The 19,555-nt window shown below is 40.8% G+C and overlaps 3 protein-coding genes across 9 annotated transcripts; 1 reads left to right on the top strand and 2 right to left on the bottom strand.

Moving 5' to 3' along the window:
- Window positions 1-776: 776 nt before the first annotated feature.
- Ranbp3 (ran-binding protein 3) lies at window positions 777-3,944 on the bottom strand. Of its 2 annotated transcripts, none has more exons than XM_076901972.1 (4): window positions 3,852-3,944; window positions 3,519-3,611; window positions 2,468-3,291; window positions 777-2,369 (listed from the first exon to the last, which is right to left on the bottom strand). In XM_076901972.1, the coding sequence occupies exons 1-4, from the start codon at window positions 3,865-3,867 to the stop codon at window positions 2,058-2,060; spliced, it is 1,245 nt and encodes a 414-aa protein (XP_076758087.1). In that variant the 5' UTR covers window positions 3,868-3,944; the 3' UTR covers window positions 777-2,057. The 2 variants fall into 2 exon arrangements, with proteins under 2 accessions (XP_076758087.1, XP_076758089.1); XM_076901974.1 differs by having other exon boundaries at window positions 2,468-3,288.
- Window positions 3,945-4,583: 639 nt separating this feature from the next.
- On the top strand, window positions 4,584-5,578 carry Acbp1 (Acyl-CoA binding protein 1). The gene is made up of 3 exons (XM_076901988.1): window positions 4,584-4,735; window positions 4,829-4,943; window positions 5,298-5,578. Exons 1-3 carry the CDS (start codon window positions 4,721-4,723, stop codon window positions 5,435-5,437), a joined length of 270 nt encoding a protein of 89 aa, XP_076758103.1. The 5' UTR covers window positions 4,584-4,720; the 3' UTR covers window positions 5,438-5,578.
- A 140-nt stretch (window positions 5,579-5,718) lies between these two features.
- Window positions 5,719-19,115, bottom strand: LOC143427667 (dnaJ homolog subfamily B member 6-B). Of its 6 annotated transcripts, XM_076901983.1 has the most exons (9): window positions 13,287-13,400; window positions 13,087-13,201; window positions 12,105-12,213; window positions 11,562-11,671; window positions 10,481-10,591; window positions 9,492-9,665; window positions 8,934-9,186; window positions 8,297-8,386; window positions 5,719-7,613 (listed from the first exon to the last, which is right to left on the bottom strand). In XM_076901983.1, exons 3-9 carry the CDS (start codon window positions 12,167-12,169, stop codon window positions 7,445-7,447), a joined length of 972 nt encoding a protein of 323 aa, XP_076758098.1. In that variant the 5' UTR covers window positions 12,170-12,213; window positions 13,087-13,201; window positions 13,287-13,400; the 3' UTR covers window positions 5,719-7,444. The 6 variants fall into 6 exon arrangements, with proteins under 6 accessions (XP_076758098.1, XP_076758097.1, XP_076758099.1 ...); XM_076901982.1 differs by lacking the exons at window positions 13,087-13,201; window positions 13,287-13,400 and adding an exon at window positions 18,923-19,113; XM_076901986.1 differs by lacking the exons at window positions 13,087-13,201; window positions 13,287-13,400 and adding an exon at window positions 18,923-19,115 and having other exon boundaries at window positions 7,355-7,613; window positions 8,302-8,386.
- Window positions 19,116-19,555: the final 440 nt, after the last annotated feature.

Here is a 19,555-nt window from a genome sequence, read left to right as displayed (position 1 = left end):
GAAAAAGCTAGGAGTGTCTCTTCTTTTCAAGTTTCCGTTCGTTCATATTAGTCAGAGGTCCGAATATGGCACATTGTTTTAAGGGGGACGTGTCGCGGTTAAAAGTAGTGCCAGGGATGTTCAAAACGTCAGCTGCGCGATTCGATTGACCGCACACCAACACGGATGCTGCCACTCGAGGAAGTACCATCGAGGCTCGCGGGACTAGTGATCACTTACTTAAAGTCGACGGGGTTCGGGCGCGCCGATCGAATCGAAACCCATGGGATCATCGAGGCCGATATTGACGAACACAGGAACTGGATTTTGACGCCTAAAACGTTGTGTAGCTTTACACGAAACTCTCGAATCTATAAATATCAGCCTGTTGAATGCCGCCCGCCATCGAGCCGCGTAGCGCCGCGCGCGGAAAATATTAGAACGCGCAACCAGACACATTTTCCAGCCTGGAAGGACAAATTTCACTTGTGAACGATAATTCTCATTTGGTATAATACTATTCTTTCATTGATTCGAGTTACAAATCGTTTAGACGTGCACTGTGGATTAAATGTTTGAAGTTCTTTTCGCTATGCGGAGAAAAATGTTCTTTGGTACATACATAGTTATATGGTTGTTCTATCAGAAACATTGGCACGTTTAAAAGGAACTTTCATTCAAGTGGAATCGTAACAAGCTCCAAAGTTTTGGACAGTGGTATCTTAGGAAAGAGTTGGAGTAGTTTGGTAACAAAATGCAGATGCTTTCGAGCAGAATTGAATGAAACAAACGGTTGATACCTTTTTATGCAAACGTTTGTATTTTTTTTTCATATAATTAACGCAACGTGTACAGAGTGAATTCGTTTCCGAATTTTCGTACTATGTATATTCAATTACAAAGAAACGATAATTGTTACGGGTGACAATTGTATCGTGAATAGCGGGGTTTTTTTTTTTTTTTTTAAGTAATATGTTTGCTCGCTTATTACTGTCCCTGTCGCGCTAAAGGGAGGATTTTCTTTCTTATAGAACAAACGAAGTAACATCGTGTTCATAAATATCGTTAAGCAAACATTAGGAGAAGGGTAAGAGAGAGAAAGAGAAAGAGGAAGAGAGAAAAGTCGCGTCGGACGCATAGGCTTTTCACGTGATAGATAGACATACGTAGACATTACGAGTAAACGAACCGGTCATCTTGGGCGCTATATACAACTAAATTAAAATACAAATAGTTACAGATTCGACCGTGGAACATTGTTCACATTTTGTGCTCGCGATAGAGTCTCGTGTAACCTGTTCCAAACAGGTTCGCAATGTCTCCTCCGTCTGATAGATCGCATGTATAAAGCTGTTACTATCGACCACGACAGAACTACGTGTTAAATAAAGTAATCTAACAGTAACGTTCTTAAAAAGTACATTATTTATATATTTATATATATATATATTTATATGTAGCTGATAAGGAATAGAGTTCTAATTCGATACGCACATCGGTACAATAAAAAAATCGAAGTGATTCTTAAAAATTAAGAGTGATCACTAAAAATTAAAAAACGCTGTCCCTCTCTGACGTTTTCTGACAACAATTTCCATGATTATCATGTCTGCGCGTGTGTGAATGTGTTCGTATTATACTATTATCAAAAGTTCCTAGCTAGAGTGATACATTCCTCGGTATCCTTTTAAAAAACGCTGCTTGAAGTCCATGTAAAAGAAGAATTATCAATTCGGGAATGATTACAAAATATATATATATATATAAACCAGAAAGAATTCGACTTCGCGATTTTTCAATTCTCTTTTTGTTCTATCTTTTTCTTGTCTGCCTGCAAACATCGGTACGCCGTATGGAACGTATCGTCGAGGTCTAAGAGAATTTTTACAGGGGAAAAAAGCGCGAAATCATAGTCATAATTTTATTGCGTACGTGTATGTTACTCTAAAGAGATAGAGATAGGGCCTGGTAACTTCAACGTAGTTTCCCGAATCTTTTTCTCACGTGTTGGCAACCTCCGCGCCGCGTAAATTCGGATGGTAGTTAGCGAACATCTCGTAGGGTAGACTGATCGATTGTCAGTGGTCGGTAGCTAGTTTCTTCGGCTGGCGTTCTTGTGCGCGTTTCAACCGCGTTTGCAACAGGTTGTGCAACTGCTCCACCTCCTTGGGCGCGGCTTGAACGATGAAGATCCTAATGCTTCCTTGAACGTCCATCGCCGTTAGTCTTAACGATTTAGGTGCTGCTCGTTCCGCCGTCATTCCTGGCCATACTTTTGTGTTTAGAATTAGTTTCTGCGTGCCCGCTGTGCGCCCTACTAAACGAGACTCCTCGTCACGATCGTTTAGTCTTAATGTACCTCTGCCCCTTTCTTGCCAACCGCCACTAGCCTTAACAAAATAGAATGCTTATCGTTAGACTAACGATTATCCTACAAAATTTTATATCCTCGTAACAGATCAAAATTCTTGTATCTACATATACAAACCTTGTCGAACGCGAAGAATTTACAATTAATCTGGAGAACATTTGTTTCCCCCTCCTCGCCAGTTAGAGGTGTCACCTGACTATACTTTCTTTTATTAGCACGATTCGCTTCCTCTAACTCTTGGGCCGCTTCCGTTAGCGTTAAGCCCGGTTTCGAGGTAGTGCGACACACCGCGGAAGCGCTAGAGAAAAGAAGCTCAGTGGAACCATTCTCGTTCATATTCTCCTCCTTTTTCTCTTCACCCTCCGCTCTCTCAGAACTTTCTGCATCGTTCGCGATCATAACACGTTCCTGTAGGTTCTGACCAAAGACAAAGTTCGGTTCTGAGGTACAAGGCGTCACTGTATTATTTACATTATCCTTTGTGCTTGTACCTAGCATGAGGAAGGTGGGCTTCACCTCTTCAGCTGGCTTCTCTTCACTTTTACTTTCCTTCACTTCACTTTTAGGTTTTTCTACTTCACTTTTGTCCTCTTTCTTCTCACTCTTATCTTCCTTTTCTTCGCTCTTGTCTTCCTTTGTCTCTGTCTTATTACTCTCCTCCTTAGTCTCATTCTTCTCTTCTAAAAAGGTATCGGTAACCTTCGCGAACGGATTCTGAAACTTAGCCGGTTGCAAGTAAGACTTGGTAGCCGGCTGGCTGTTCGTCACGGTTCCCAACTGCGAGGGCCATAATATGGAGGTCCTCCTCTTTTTAGCCAGCGACTTGGAGAGATCGCTGCCACCAAACGAAGTGGCAAATTTTGAAAACGAACCTAACACGGGCTTGCTAGAACTCGACGCGGATTCCTGAGAATTGTCCGTAGACGGATTTTCCATTTCTTCTGAAACAAGTTCAACTGCATGAAACGCCATCCAAAAATCGTTACACGCGATTCATAACCTATGCGCTTGGTAACAAATTGTTCGGTTTTATCGAGATAATTATTTACGTTACGTATCAACGTGATAAGAAACGTGATAGAGAAAGGCAACGAGTGTAAATAAGCATCGCATCGAAACTGTGTAAAGGGTTTTTCCAAGTTGGAGCAAAAGGAAACAGTGTATTTACCACTGGCAGAATTTTCAGGCGAATCCCCCGGCGATTCCTGTGGCGGATCTACCTTTAATACATACGACGGCCTATCCGTTTCCTCCTTGTTCTCTGTACAAGATACAAAACAAACAATTATAATGATTGTCAAAGTTATTTGGTCAGTCTGTTGAAACGCTCACGCGAGTAAATATCACTGGTAATAAAGGGATCGAAGGTACGCGCGATCCGCGAGAAAATCTGGCAATAGAAGAACGGCGAATTTCTACAAGACTTCGAATAATACAATTGATACGATCGGGTTCTATTTGGCAACGGTTTACTGTTGAAGAAACAAATCACAAAACGCACCCTTGCAATCCGCCATTTTTTGGAAGGAATTACGTGGAATGGGTCACGTGTCGCCATCTAGCTATGTTACTTTCAAATAAAAAAAGACATTTACTTAAAACACATTATACATACAATCTACATAACATCGTACGTGATTACATTTACTTTTTTTTATTCTCTCCTTTAAAGATCTCTTTTTCCACAATGTTTAATAAATAATTGTAATGGTTTGTTTTATTCATCTTGTTTGACCTTTCCATCAGCATCGCTAAACCGAGTAGCATGGATATCGCCTCGTTACGTTACGCAGGACTTTTTAAGATCAATCGAGTTATTTAAGTAGATGTTTCTCATAATATCTCGGTCCAGTTTTCAATTTTCTCTGTTCCTTATTAACGACGCCATTTTTCCCGGTTTACAGCGTTATCAATCGCCAACAGTCAACGTTGGAGTCATGGTTCCCCACCGCATGGTTTCCCATCACAGTGGGAATTTGATAAAGGTGATTACCGCCAGATTAAATCGATGCTTCTTTTCTGCAGACATTTCAGTGTACATACACGGAAATTATAATTCTTAGAAAAATTGTAAGGCAACACGAAGCTCGACAGAGTAACGAACGTCATACGAACGATTAAATCGTGAGATGTTTACGAACATTCTTCCGAATCTTCAACATTATGATACCACGTGGTGATGATATTTTAATTCGAAGGTCTCTTCGTTTCTTGTAAGCCATTGGTAGACGTGGACATACCACATCGGGCAAGAGGAGGGAATCGATAGTATTTCAAGCCAGCGTTTTAGAAATTAACATCAGTCTTGTGGACTAGACGTTGAACTTGTGCTCTTTCATCTTTGGCTCGGACAAGCACTGATAAGCCGCCATGTCTTTGGACGAAGTAATTATTTTTTTGCAACTCAATCACGTACTTTTCACAGACTATATTTGCTTCGAAAGTTTTATCGTTCTATTCTTGTGTTTCTCATTTCAGAATTTTAAAAAAGCCGCAGAAGAAGTGAAACAGTTGAGTGCTCCAGCCTCTGATGCTGACTTGCTCATTTTGTATTCACTGTACAAACAGGCTACAGTTGGCGATTGCAACACGTGTACGTAAAATATTTCACGGTACTCTGAAATATCTCTACTTTGTTTTGGTTAAGAGTTGTTTCAGTAAACAGAGTGTTGAAGTTTAAACCTCTTTGAGTTCAGTCTTTGAATTTGTACCGCAAGTATATTGTATGATGTAATTGGTTTCTCGATTCCACTTACTTTGTTTCTATATCCTGTAGCTTTTAGTCTTTGCAATCTTAATAAACACGGAGAAATCTGATTGGTGAATTGAATAAATTATGAATACATCACCGCTGTGTAATCTAAAGATTATTGTTTTTAAATGATAACTCTACAAGCTTGACTATTCTATTTTTCTCTTTTTTTTAAATTATCCACAATTCTTTTAGCGAGACCGGGCATGCTAGATTTAAAAGGCAAAGCGAAATGGGATGCTTGGAACGGCAAGAAGGGTATGAGTCAAGACGCTGCAAAAGAACAGTACATTCAGAAGGTGGAAGAATTGATATCCGTCATTGGAAAGAAGTAACTCGCAATGCTGAAAGTTTGCATATAACAAATTTTACCAATCTTTAATTTTTCTATGCTGTTATTAAAGTATAATGTATTTTTTAACTTTTATACCAGGGTGCAGTAGTTGCAAAAATGTTTGAAATTTATTGATAATAAATTTTATGTTCTTTTTTTTACCTGAACAGATGAGTTAAATATTGGTGCTCGTAATATATATATATATATATGAATGAACCATTGAGAAAATGATAATTGTTAGAAGAGGAATTGACATGTCGAATTGATGAATCAATCGTTTCGTGGTAGCTGAATTTATTTCGCTATCACTAATTCGCTATTTACAACGTCGATGGTCATTGACTTTACACGAAAAGCCAACTCGTGTACTATATATTCACTCACCGACACGCAAATGGTTTGATGTACTTGATATTTTCGGATACATATACACGATTTTTAATACCACATCGAAGCACATAACAAGTGGTGAAAATATTTAAAAACAAATGAATATTTTCTTCAGTTTGGACAACTTTTACAAATGTTTGCCTAATTTTTGTATAAATTACAATTGAATAGCTAACTTCTGTTGTATAAATACTATAGATTGAGAAAAGCCAAGGAAAAAGAAGATGAAATAAAATGCTAGTTACTTTGTTACAGTGCAACGTTTTGAATACATATGCTTATATATATATATAGTATGTATATCCCACTTTGAGAGGTAACTATTGTTACAAAGATAAAAAGATAGAACATCAAAGACCAGATATGGTGTTGGATATCGACAAAGAATAATGAAATATATTAGTGTATATTAATAATGTATTTTTGTTTTCTTCTCCACGTTAAGTTTTTTAACATTTCATTACTTATCATTATATACACATACGCAAGAAACTAACTAAGAGAAACAAATAGGATTACGACATTTAGGTTGCTTATAGGGAAACATTTCCGCAACAGAGAATCTTAGCCCTGTATATGTATATGTAGATCTTTAATTCATTGTTTTTCTTTTATCGTTAATTAGCTAGAAAATGGGAACACATTTCTTCCATCGTGAATGATTCACCTACGGTTCGAAATCAAAAGAATAGAGAGGGAAAAATCCGTTGTAGCAAAAATTGTCGTAATACAATTTTATATCTTTTAGGAGCACTGGTTATGGGCCCTACATCGAACGTGATATTTTAAACGAGCATATGCACGACGCAACTCACGTCCACATGTGTCCAGTCCGCAAAACAAATGAAATGTATCGATGTGTTTAAATTCGTTAAAAATCAGTGAAAATGTAAGTGTATGTGTACGTGTACGTGTGTGTATTCAAAATTTTCGCGACTTACGAGTAAAAATCTAGCAATTATATAACTTACAACGTAATGAATTAATCATTCTAAGGAGTCTAAGATAAGCGAAACTTACCGTATTAAACGTAACACGCCAGATTTTGAACGGAAACGACGCGCTATCTATAAAACGCAACAGAATGTTCTGTAATAACAACCTCTTTACTGTTTCTTCGCAGAAAGAAGGCTCTCTTTTCTCTTATATTCTCTTTCTGTTTCAATCGCGAAGATAAGTCCACAAATAATACCACTTTTGATGCGAGATCTTACAATTAACTACTTCGCAGCAATTTTTCTTTTTATTAATTAAACTGAACGAACATATGCGTTTGGTCAGTTGAAATTAGACCATCAAAAGTTCTTTCTTTCTTTCTCTCTTTTCTTCTCTCCCTTTCTCTCCCTCTCTCTCTCTCTCTCTCTCTCTCTCTCCCTCTCTTCCTTCTCCTTAATCCTGATTATTGGAAACGATAACATAAAAGTGACATTACGAAGGAAAGATAATTTACAATACCATTCCCATAAATGATTGTAACACGTACGTATGTATGTAATGTACTGTATAATGTATGTATGTATGTCTATTTTGAACGAAATGAAGAGAGACCAAAGGAAAAAAAACGGATAAAACAAAAAGAAGAAACGAATGAGAGAGGGCTGCAAGAGTGTTGCCTCTATTTTCTCTTACTCTTATCGTGCTTCTTAGTGAGAGGCGGAGGATGGTGCGTCTTTATTCTGCTAGCCTTCTGATGGTCACCATGGACTGTTCTCGAGTTCTGGCCAGTCATCGAGATATCGCTGGCACTGTCGGTCAGCTGGCGACTCGTCGATGACTCGTTAAACCTGGTAAAACAGAGAAGGTGACGGGAACAAAAGCTCAAGTAGCATTTCGCCGCGGCTGCGTGATTTTTCTTAACGTGTTAGTCTTTTTTCTGTTTTTTTTTTTTTCGTTTAAATTAAGCATGATATTTCGTTTTGTTTGTTTTAAACGGGCTCGATCGCTCGAGCTTAGAGAGATCCAATCACTGTCATCGAATTTCGCCGAGTAATCGGTTGTTTCTTAAAATCTTGTTGCTCTGTGTTGCTTTTTAGTTTCTTTTTTTTAACGACAAATGTATCTATAATATGTATATGTATATACATATATTTTGTAGTTCTCTTGTACAGTACAATGCGTGGAGAAGTGCGTCGACCAGCGGCACTACTACATCGTTTTAAACGTTTGACAGAACATTCCAACGAGAAGCGAAGAAGCCAGTCGATGGAGAGACGATCTAAATGAAATAAATACAAGAACATTTTACGTCGTTATTATAGCCGCGGTGACGAATCGTTGAGAAAAATCGATTATGTTCTTTTTCATTTTCCGTGTTCATTTTTTCGGTCAGGTAGATAGGTAGCAGGAACACAACATCTCGGTAGAGCGCAGAAATATTACTCGCAAACGTGACACGACGACAGGAATTTCTCAATTGCCGAGCGGAGATCGAGCGAGCGTTCTTGGTAGAGATCTGATTTAACTGTACGTTACTGATTGTGGCACGCCATTCACCGTCTTGGATTTCAGCACGTCGTTCTCGTATGACATTATCGTTTCCTTTCCATTTTCGAATACCCTGTAACAAACCCCGCAGATGCAGAACTTTACTATTTCTCTGCTTTATACCATTTTTTAGACGGTACAATTGAGACGTTGGATGCAAACAACAGCGTGAAGACAACTTCATACTTTTCTCAACAAAAGTATTGCAGCGTAAATGGAAATACTTATACACGCTCAGAATTGATTCAATAGCGAGAGTGAAACGAATATACGATACTGTGTTTTATCCTTTAAATCGGTTTTTACGCACAGTCTTTTGCATTCATATTCTCAATTTTATCGAACTCTTATGGAAATGTCTTGCGCAATCCTGTAATTATTCTTATTATATAATTAATTCTCACAATCTGTGACGAATGAATTTTGATCAAGAGCGTACGAGTTATTTCCGTTACAGGAAACAACACGTCAAACTATAAAGTTTTTTTGTTACGGAAAGGTGAAAGAGCAAAGACTTCCGTTACATAAAAGCGATCTTTGGCAGTGTTACAGACAGCGAGAATTTTCTATACGCTAAAGTTCCTCGAGAATTCGCTTGTATGACGCAGATTGATCCTTACTTTTTGGTGGTGATTTTTTTGCCGTTGATAAACCGAGTCGAAGTACTTGTCCGTTTCACAGCACCGCCGCCGGGGTTTCCGCCGATGGTAGTGAACGTATTGAACGAGGTGAAGTTCCCTGACCCACCTTCGAACAAGTTACTGAAGGGTGAGAAACCGAAACCCAACGGGCCAAGGAAGGACGTGCTTATGCTGTTACTGCTCGGATGACTGTGCCTGCCCGATCCTCGGCGTATACCAGCACCGGTAAGGTCTTTGGGACAATTAGCACACCGTTAATTATGTGAGTTCCACTGGAGGATATCTTCAAACGGCTATTATTTGATTAATCACTCGAATACATTCTCTTATCATTCATTGGACAGGGTGGTTGCACTCATTCCTTTCTTTTAATATTCCATGGAGAAATGGAGAGGTGGAATTAACGTTCTAATCTGTTCTTTTTCATCACGCCATGGAATTACATTACACGGAACATGTTTCAGAGTACACCACACCCATTGATTGGTATTAGACAGTTTCACCGGTCACAGACTAGCAGGATACAAGTGTGCTTACCAGAGAACAGATCCTCGAAACCAGTACCACCAAAGAATTCCCTAAATACTTCCTCAGGATCTCTGAATACGAAGGTGTTGAAGCGTGGATCGAAATCGTCCTCGTGCCGTCTTTTACCGCCAGGCATCTGTAACCCTTCCTTTCCATATTGGTCGTAAACTCGCCTTTTCTTTTCTGAAAAAGAACACGATACCCGACACGTTTATTAACAGTGACAAAGCGAAAATCTGATTGGGTGTCGCTTGGTTTAATTCGCTCCAAATTCCAAGAAGCAAGTACTGCAAGGCTCGCCGGGTTAGTAGACTGTACGCTGGATGGTTTCTAACATCAATCGGAGATCGTCCACCGCAACAGCAAAATCAGTAAAGGAGAGAACGACCACGGGAATCCTAGACGAAGGGAGAAATCTTGAGCTAATCTTCGAAGTATCAGACTTTACGTTTAACTATAAAAAGTTAAAGTTTTGTTATTCCATGCTTTTCCAGCACCGTCCTTCGAAGATCCGTCAATTTGCATGAAGTTATCACGCGGCAAGTTGGTCGTTCTCTCCGGTTCGGTCAGTCGAGCAATGGCAAAATGGTTAGAGATGCGGCAAGAAAATTACAGGCAATATTATCTGCGTTTACGGCGACTCATACAAAGAGAAAAAAGTATCTTTCGAGTTTTCAGCACACGGACTCGCAGAGAAACTAATCAAAGATTCTTGAATCCTACAAGTTTCAACAGGGTGAACGAGGGATTAGGTATCTGTTGCTTAACGAATATTTCACCAATGGAAATGTTTGCTATATCTCGGTGCAATAACCACTTTTAACCACATGTGGGTTTTTGTATAAAAAAAAAAGAAAAGAAAAAAAATCGAAAACAAAACCAAATTAAAAGAGTGAATTAAAGAAAAAAGAAAAGAATAATAATAATGATAATGAAATAGTAACAAAGGAGAAAAAACGTTTGGCCACTCTCAAAGTCTTTTTTCTCTTAAGTGGTACCGAAATATCGCTGGAAAGGAGAGTCAAAGTAACTCCGGTAGGTGAATCCACGGCCGGGCCTCGATGATGCCTTCTGATACAATCGTTGGTCGTAGGTTCGTCTCTTCGCATCTGGACATCGAGCACGGTCACGAGAGATCATCCGGAAACAAACATTTCTCGATTGAATTTCTCTTTTTTACTTCACACCAAGATTCTCGACACGCGACACGATTCATCGGTTGTCGCAGCGATGCTTCGGCTGAAGAGTTCGACACTTTCATATCGAACCAGATCATGATTCTCGAGTTCCAGCATTTTAATCGATTATTTCATCGGATAAGAGAAACTAAGGCCGATAAACTTAAACAAAGAAAAACAAACGCGCCATTGAACCTTTGTGGAAGCTCAAGAATCCGAGAGTTCTGGAGCTGCGAGTGGCTCGTTCTCAATTACGCCGTATATACGCAAAGTTTTTTCGCTAGTTATAAACTTGTATCATTGCCGGATAACTCTCGCAGCCCCTTCTGCTTGCTAGTATCAGTGCTGGTTATGAAACAGCCATTCATAGAGGATCGATTCGTTCTAGATTGAACGCTGGTGGCTCCCAGAATAAGTCGTACTAGTTGGAGATCGCTCGAGAGAGAAGGCTCATGCGAAATTCGGCTTTGCTGACAAGCAATAGCTGCCGTCGTTCGTCTCCCGTTGACATCGCGACGCTCTGTTCTCGTTACGTTAAGCTAGCCAGCTCGTCCATTAATCGAAGCCGCAGAGAGACGAAGATGTAATTAGACTTGTAATCTTAACTATCGCGATTTAGAACAGTGATGAGTAATCTGCGACTCGCCGCAGTTGTCCCTGTCGTCGAGTTTCGATCGGCGAATGCGATCAATTCTTCCGTGAACGTGCGAATTCATTTCTAGAATGACAATCTGATTTCGTTTCGATAGATCTTCGTTCTTGGAAACAGAGGCGAGAGATGATTGCGCATCACTGGTAGATGATAGGATCGTCTCAATTGTTCAACATAGAATTATTGAAACTCCGTCTGTCTCCGATTCGAAGGACTCGTAGGATGATGAGAAAGTTGCCGGTGGCTTACCATCGATCAGCACTTCGTACGCCTCGGATATTTCTTTGAATCTCTTGTTCGCCTCCTCCAGGTTTTCGGGGTTCTTGTCCGGGTGCCATTTCAGTGCCAATTTTCTGTATCTGCAAGGCAACGCTTTGTTTAATCGACAATTCTTTGTAGCGAGACCTCAGGAGACTCTTGACTCTCCGACCGAAAACACGTTCGACTTTTGGACCAGCGCCAGCTACCTCAACGCAGTTGAAATAAAAAAGCCATTCATTCAATCTTTCCAGGCACAACACCTTTTGTCGTTCGTTAAAATAATATGACGCTCGGTGAAAAACGAGTAATTGTACTTATTTTCGATGCGTATAAACAAAAACAAAATCCTCCTTTGGCTAACGCGTGGCTGATCTTCTTTCTTACAATCGCAATTATTTCTTCTGACGTTTATTGGACTTGAATATGAAATACTGATCGCGCGAGTAGAACATGGGAATGCGGAATGGCTTGGTAAAACCTCTGCGTTGAGAATTCCGAGATGCACCTGGTCCAAGTCATCCATCTACTTACGCTTTTTTTATGTCTCCGCTGGTCGCGGTCCGTTGCACTTCTAATACCTTGTAGTAGTCGACCATCGTTCACAGTGCTCGCGCTCGGGTGTCAGGGCTTAGGCAACCACCTATCGAACAGTACAGATAATCAGTTATACTTAATAGTAATTAGCAGGCCAATTGGCAAGCGCGCAACGAGACATGCCCGAGTAGACGGGGAAAAATACAGCCATCCTGGTTTCGTTCTGGTCAGTCTAGTTACTCTCAATACAATAGAGATGCGCCAAAAAATAGAACATACTTGAAAAGAGAACTGGCTAATAGAAGCAAACTTTAAGCATCTGCAAGAGGGTTTTTAGGTCTTCGGCATTGGCAAAAGTCAAACAACCTAGTGGCTAGTATCTGAAGACTTTCTATAGGCTTTCTAGGACGGTGGATTTCTTGAGGAAAGACTCGTGTCCTCCTTCGAACTCGTTTTGTAGTGTTAAAAACCTACACGAGACATAATTAGTAACACTTGATGAGGAAACGAGAATGGAAAAGTGTCCTCGAGCAGCAGCTAGCCGTTAGGCGGTAAATGCGTTATAATTGGCATTTTAGAGGCAAAAACAGTCCTCACAGGCTCGAGACTGAAGGTGGTTTCCTGCGGAACTTTGTTCAAAGTTAACTTCCAACCACCTGTTGCCCTGTTGCGGAGACGTTTGAAAAGCGTTCAATCAACACCGTGTATCCTTTGCACTGCGGAAAGTGTGCTCCAGTTATAACTTATGGACGGATTAAACTTAAAGTGATAGATCCACGAGGGTAATAAAATCTGCACGAAACGATATTCGAATTTGATCTTCTCTCTGCCTGGCATCATACAGTTATGATTATCGAGATGCGGTTTTTGGATGCGATTCGTGTCCTTTTGGACGTTGGTAAAAAATAAGCGCGAAGTATCGAAAATAGTTCCTACGTACTATGTAATATTCCAGTGAACGCACGCATATATAGTCTACCTGGTTAATTTTGTGTGCTGTCTTCGAAATAGTCGGCCAGCATTATATAAATGGCTCCCTTTGCGTCATGCAAAACAGAATCGTCCATCCAAGCGGTCTAACTTGCCTGTTTCCACTGTTACAGAAGGCATAATAGTTAAAGCTTAAGAAAGGGACTTGGCTAGACGCGCGAGCCTCATCCTCGACTGCAATTTACGCACATGTTTATTCCATCACGACACATATTTTTCACCAACTATTGACGAGTGTCCAGACTCTGTCCACGCGAACGGATCATCGCGAACGACCGTCAGCTTTTAATTTCTCAAAACGGGGGAATTAGAAATCCGTGTGCAAGGGTGAACAGACACGCGCGTAACACACACGCACATACGCACAGGTAAGAGTGAAACACGGCAGAGAGCGGCTGGTAGAAAATCAACCGAGGACTCAAAGTCAAAGACTGGACTAACGAAAACGCTAAAGTTAGCCGAGACGTGTATCGAAAATAGTTGGAAACACGGAGGTGGAGGTCATTACGTTATCCCACTTCGCTCATCCGCGCTTCGTCCCTCTCTGTAACAACTGGTGGGGAAGAAAAAGCAGTCTGCTTGGATGCTCGTTCCATTGCTTCGATCGGCCAACAAGGGCTATAGAATGCACTGAATCACGTACACTAAAACAATCTATTGGTCTCAACGTCCAAAAAGTAATTTAGTGGGTCATCCAGTGATGAAAATGGACCGTTTTGTGAATCGTTTTTTTCAAGGTAATACCCAAGGGCTACGGTGAACCCAAGGCTAGCTTTGGAAGATGTTTGTAACTTTACGTTTTCCAGAAGGATTTCTAGTTTCAAGACTGTATTCTCTTGCAAGTTAGTTCTTGTGGATCAGTGTGCTGTTTTTCATCCCTGTGTGCACAGATTCTTCGGAAACGGTGTATCAGGTGTTAGAAACTCGTTGGACTGGACTTGGATGTGCCATTTTTGAGACGATACATTTTCAATCAATATCCTATTGGCAGAATCGGTGATTTTTTCAATAGAAATATCCATGTGAAATCGAAATTGGAGTGTGTTAGTAGGTGAGCAAGTATTCTCTTTGCGCGCCAGGTGGACCGCATTATATGACCATACGCGATCGTGAATGCCGCCTCCGCGATCAGGTCGAGGACACTGTTGCGTGGTCTTCCTGCTCGACTTACTTCCTACCTTCCCGTCCAGATAGAACTCCCACTATTTTTCATACCTAAAAATTAGATAAGAAGCTTCGACAGATACACCATCAAGTCGTAAAAGATATTTTAATTATCGATATTCGTTAAATCGGCGTGGAACGGCTCTCGCCCAGTTCACGAATTAGGAAACGTCCCGTTGCTTATAATAAGTCAGCTCGTTCGCGTAGAAGATCGCGAAATTCATGAGTCACACCGGTTTCGGAGATGATTTTGGCCTGCCTACACGTTGAACAAGCGTCGCAGGTAAAAACCACGCGAACAGTCATCGCAACGTGGGTCGTCGTGGGCGTCTTTCCAAAGTCGAGCCGCGGAGTGACGCCCTTCTACTTCATACATTGTTTTCATGCTGCAATTCCATTCTCTATCGGAGACATAAAGACACACTCGTTCACTGATATATGCGCTACTTTTTGCATGTGTTCCCTTTTTGTGCGATCTTATTTTGTGCAGTCGGAGACAATGTTTTTCTTATTAAAATTCTTCCGAGGCGCTGTAATACCGAAGTATTTCTAGCGATGAGAATAATAAGTTGGAAATAGTCATGGCAACTTTAAGTTGCTCTTTCCTCGATTAGATAATTTAAACGAGTAACTTAAAACTTTCTCAGCAGACGTAACAGTTCCAAGGTCGCTAGTAACTGGTGGAATTTTGCGGTTTCCGTCGGATGACCCTATATCGAAATGCTATCCAGAGTTGGTTGCATGGTTGATAAAGTAGAACAGCTTGGAGGGCCCAGGCGATTTAGCGGCACAAGAAACGTGGCTGGAAACGGGTCCTCGATATTTAAAATTCATTGGCACTCTGGTGAACGAGAACTGGACTCGGGCAGCTTACGTAACATGCAATTCCGAATGTTTCGGATGCCTATTGTGTTTGTAACGCGATCAAGGAAGGCCATTGGTCTTATCCATCGGTGGGCGCATGAAAAACCCACGAATACGATCTTTCCTCTTGATAGCGGAGCTCCCATTCGATCAAAAATAAGTCTGATGAACATTCAACTGATCCATTAGCCGTACTATCCCTGTTGATAATTAAAAAAGGTGGCATAGTGATGTGGTAAACTCCTTTTGGCAATTTTCTTCTTGTCATCGATGATTTAATGTCGTTTGATAATCAGCATGCACCAGTTTTGGTTTCACATTCGTCCAAACGTAATCGCCGGAGCTGAGGAACGATCCGGGCACTACTCCAAGAATGGGAAGATCGAATACAAGACGTTCTTATTGCTCTGACGTTGCGTGTAAATCACTCTTCTCGTCTTGGACAATTTTCACACCTTCTCATCGAACTTTCACATGCAAAGAATATCTTTAGGACTTGTACAGTCTCGTGTTTAAAATATATTCAGCTTCTGTAATCTTTTGGAAACTCTTTAGAGACATTAAATTTGATATTTCTAATATATATAGGAAGTTACACTGATGCAACAGTTTGCCATTTCCTGTCCAACGAAGGAGTTATCGGTCGACCCGCGACACGCAGATCGACGCGCAATAATTTGCCTCAAAATGCATCTATGCAGTTAACGTATGTGGCAATTATGCGCAAGTACACACGTATCGCGAGCGTGACACTTCCGTTTGGCCAGAGCGCTCTTCCTGTTACAAAGACCTCCCCCATGGGCATTATTCGCTTCTGAAAAGCCAAAGAATACTTCCTGAAGTTAATCACGAACAATCCCGAAGAGACAATTGGAGAACACGCGGTGAAATTTTTAGTAGAGTGCAAGTAATATAAAGTTTCCTCACAATCGATTAAATTTCCAAGTAAAACGAAGCACAGCGTGGGTGCCAATAAACTACTCGACAGATTAGTCATAGATCGCAACTGAGCGGCGTTTTAATGGAAATTAACTTAAGAATCGTTCATTCGAAGAACCTCTTGAGTCAACAACGTTCGAAACGTTGAATGAAAGATAACTGGTAAACATTAAAGAAGCTTGATTAGAGAATGAAGGGGCAGCGTTGCACTAATTTCTGCAGAGAGCACGATACAAGTCGAGGGAAGTAGCAGAGAAGAGGTGAGACAGTGGGCGTCCTTTTGTACGGTCCTTCTCTCCCGAGGAGGTGTGACGTCAGTTTTACATATTCGGGCAGTGCGAGCAACGTATCGAGGGAAAAGGACGCTCGAGAGGCTGTTCTCTCTGCTGGCCACCGGCAGAAGGACGATCTCGGCCATCCTTGTTCGTTTAAAATACCATTCAGTCCATTTCCTTTGTCTCCTTCGAGGCGTCGAGTAAACAATTCCGCGGCCCCCGGATGACTGAAAACGTTTTCGCTAACAATATGTATCACACTTATTTTCAACCACTTTCCCCATCAACTATGTACATTTTAAAATAATCAGTGCGTCAGTCGAGGCTCGAGAAAGGATTCCTCGAAGAAGGTTCGAAGAAGAATTCCATTTCTTCCTGATTCTTTTTGGAAATTGACATTCCACATTCAGATGAATATACATACCATGCACCGGTTATTTCTAGCTCATCGATTTATCCTCGGATACTGTATAAATATACCGAGACACTACTGGCAGCTTCGATAGTGGTGCACCGTTGCGTGATATTGCGTAACCGGGTCCATTAAAGGTACCATTTCGTAGATTCTTGTCCGGAAAAAGAAAATCAATCGGGTTCTTCCTCCTCTAGCCTGGCGCACGTCTTTGGAAAGACAATGCGCGTACGCAACACATGTTGCGCTAGGTCGGGGCTAGAAAATGTCGGTTAAAAGGCCAATGAAAGGGTCTAGGACAGCTACAGCGGGCGCCGTTTAATTTTAGTTGTGCACCTTCGCTGTGTCTTCAGTCGCGTCTTCGATCACGTTCCAACTAAATTCCAAATAATTCTTCGGAATTAACCTTATTGCTGTCTTCAAGCAATTTTCGACGCAACCGCATTCTCCCTCGTTTGAAAACAATTTTCAGGTTTTAAAACATCGAGTGTCGAAAGTTGTTCGAAAGGTTAAACAAACATTGAGAACCATAACCGCGCTGATAACCGCTTCTAATATTCCGTAACGTTCGATACGAAGATTCTTGCCGAATGAACGACTGTGCTCTTCTCGTTATATTAGTTGAGAGTCTAATAGGATACAGAGACATCGACTATTACGCTGTTTAGGCGATTGAAAATATAGTTGCGGTAACAAGGGAACGCTATTCGTTGTGGCGAAATCATCATATCCATTGATAGCGCCGACTGCGATTAATTATTGATACACCAGCCTCCAATGTATGTAGATACATATATATAGATAATTAAAACAGTTGCCTTTCCAAGCGATACTTTACAATACATTGTTGCGAAGGAGCTTAAAGGAGACCTGAAAGTGGATAAGTTGGTAATGAGATGATCTTCTTTCCGAGTAATTTGACTGATTGAAATTTTTCAATGCACAATGATAAATATTATACGAAGAATTAGAGAGGATAAAAGAAATGATTGGACCTGATAAGGAGCTTGATTGAAGAGGAATCCAGTGAAAATCACTTCCAATTGCTCGAGGATGTTTCAGGAGACATCGCGAACGAGTTTTCACAAATTTGCTACTAGAATCACCAAGAAACCGTGGACCTAATTTCTAACGAACATTGGATTAGAGTACGATCGTAATAATTATGATTGATTGTTCAAAGTATAGAAAGATGCGATATAAAAACCGAGGTGTCTGGCCTATGTTTAAAATAGCACAAGCAAATGCAACGTCATCTTAACACGCATGTATATTAATAATCAAACATTTCCATAAAATATGACATCATCAACAATTCATTCCACTGCACAAATGTTCTCAGAACACGAGCTGCAATTAATCAAATCGAACTTTGCAGAAAATTATCTTGCCTACAGCCTCTGTAAAATCAAACAGAAAACCGTTGTCGCCGTAACGACAACTCTTCAACTTATTTCCATTGTTCGATGGCATATGTTGCGCAAGCGATGAATTGATACTAACAGTTCTTATAGGCGCACTCCAATTGGATTAATAGCAAACTGACAGTGCGTACAATATTGTGGGAATCAAGTAAATTGTCTGGAACAATTCAATAAAACTGACACGACAAATTAGTGAAACTTACGTATATGTAGATTTACAAAAAGGCATGCCTGGGCACGCAGAATATTTAATTCCAGGATTTCCGTCGAGGGGTGGAGAAAAGGGTGGGAATGGTCTCGTTACGCTCGTTGCTAGGGATGCGACTAGATGTTTTCACAGACGCGAGATCCGCGCGTTCTCGCGAATTTCCTTCGACAATGATTCAACGTGGTTGATCCGCGCTTATCTTTTATGTGGCAATAGCGTGCCACGATACGAACGACTATCAACGGTGAAAATAATACGTTACTTTTCACCAGGGTGACAAGGGCTCGTAACGTTCCTGACACGATCGTTATCGATAGTATCGAAAAATGAATTGTCATATCGCGTGAAAGAGATATTGATCACGAAAGAGCGAAATTGCGAAACGGCGCACGGGTGATAATAAAATGTTGCGTGTTCTTCTCGAAATTTTCGAACGAAACGTGTCTCACGTTGTTAGAACGATTCCTCCTCGACGACGTAGTTTCGGGAGATGGTAACCCGTGAATTAATCGGGGAAATGCACGGGAACGACGACTCACCAAGAAGTGGCTCCTCTTTCTATCTCGCTGGTCACGCTCGGTAATGAATATTCCACGGGGAAACGAGTTATTGTTTTCCTCTCGGGCTGGAGATCAGACGCACAGTTGACGAGAAGCGACAATCTCGCGAAAAAGTAGAGAAATGCGAGTACCGTCTGAAGTTGGCGCAAACAAAGCTCGATATCCAATATGGCCGACTGTTTCGATTTTTCTAGAGTTGTTACGTGCCCGTTTTTTAACGGTCGTCCAGCGCTACGGGTTCGTTTATCGATCTGATAATTAAATTTTCACGGTGACGGATGATTTTCTTTCGTTACGTTACAGGTGACGACCACCACGACGAATGGGCCCCCGAATTTTCACCTGGAATAATCTCTGTCCGTAATTACGTTCAACTGTTTCCTCGTATCGATGCTCGATGCAATTTCCATCATTAAACGAATCGTAACAACGAAGTAACAACTAAAATCATGGGAATGCTTTGAAAAATGAAAAATTCAAGGCTACCGCTCGTATCGTACAAGGTGCGTTTGAAACGTTCGATTATTCTTCCATCCAGCGATGCGTAGTAACGAAAGTCCTCGATAAAATGAATTTTGAACGTTAAAAATGTATCTATTTTCTAGCTACTAT

The sequence above is a fragment of the Xylocopa sonorina genome, chromosome 9 (genome assembly GCF_050948175.1).
Source record: "Xylocopa sonorina isolate GNS202 chromosome 9, iyXylSono1_principal, whole genome shotgun sequence".
Lineage (NCBI taxonomy): Eukaryota > Metazoa > Arthropoda > Insecta > Hymenoptera > Apidae > Xylocopa > Xylocopa sonorina.
This window is presented reverse-complemented; position numbering and strand designations above follow the sequence as displayed.

Excerpts from the sequence above, each read along its gene's own strand:
- Ranbp3 (XM_076901972.1), bottom strand. Across the intron at positions 3,292-3,518 it reads GCCTGAAAATTCTGCCAGTG|AAGAAATGGAAAATCCGTCT; the intron begins GTAAATACACTG and ends AACTTGTTTCAG. Across the intron at positions 2,370-2,467 it reads AATTCTTCGCGTTCGACAAG|GCTAGTGGCGGTTGGCAAGA; the intron begins GTTTGTATATGT and ends TATTTTGTTAAG.
- Acbp1 (XM_076901988.1), top strand. Across the intron at positions 4,944-5,297 it reads AGTTGGCGATTGCAACACGT|CGAGACCGGGCATGCTAGAT; the intron begins GTACGTAAAATA and ends CAATTCTTTTAG.
- LOC143427667 (XM_076901982.1), bottom strand. The coding sequence starts at position 12,169 with ATGGTCGACTACTACAAGGTATTAGAAGTGCAACGGACCGCGACCAGC. Across the intron at positions 11,672-12,104 it reads AGCGGAGACATAAAAAAAGC|ATACAGAAAATTGGCACTGA; the intron begins GTAAGTAGATGG and ends GTTGCCTTGCAG. Across the intron at positions 8,387-8,933 it reads AAAAAAATCACCACCAAAAA|GGTATTCGAAAATGGAAAGG; the intron begins GTAAGGATCAAT and ends GGTTTGTTACAG.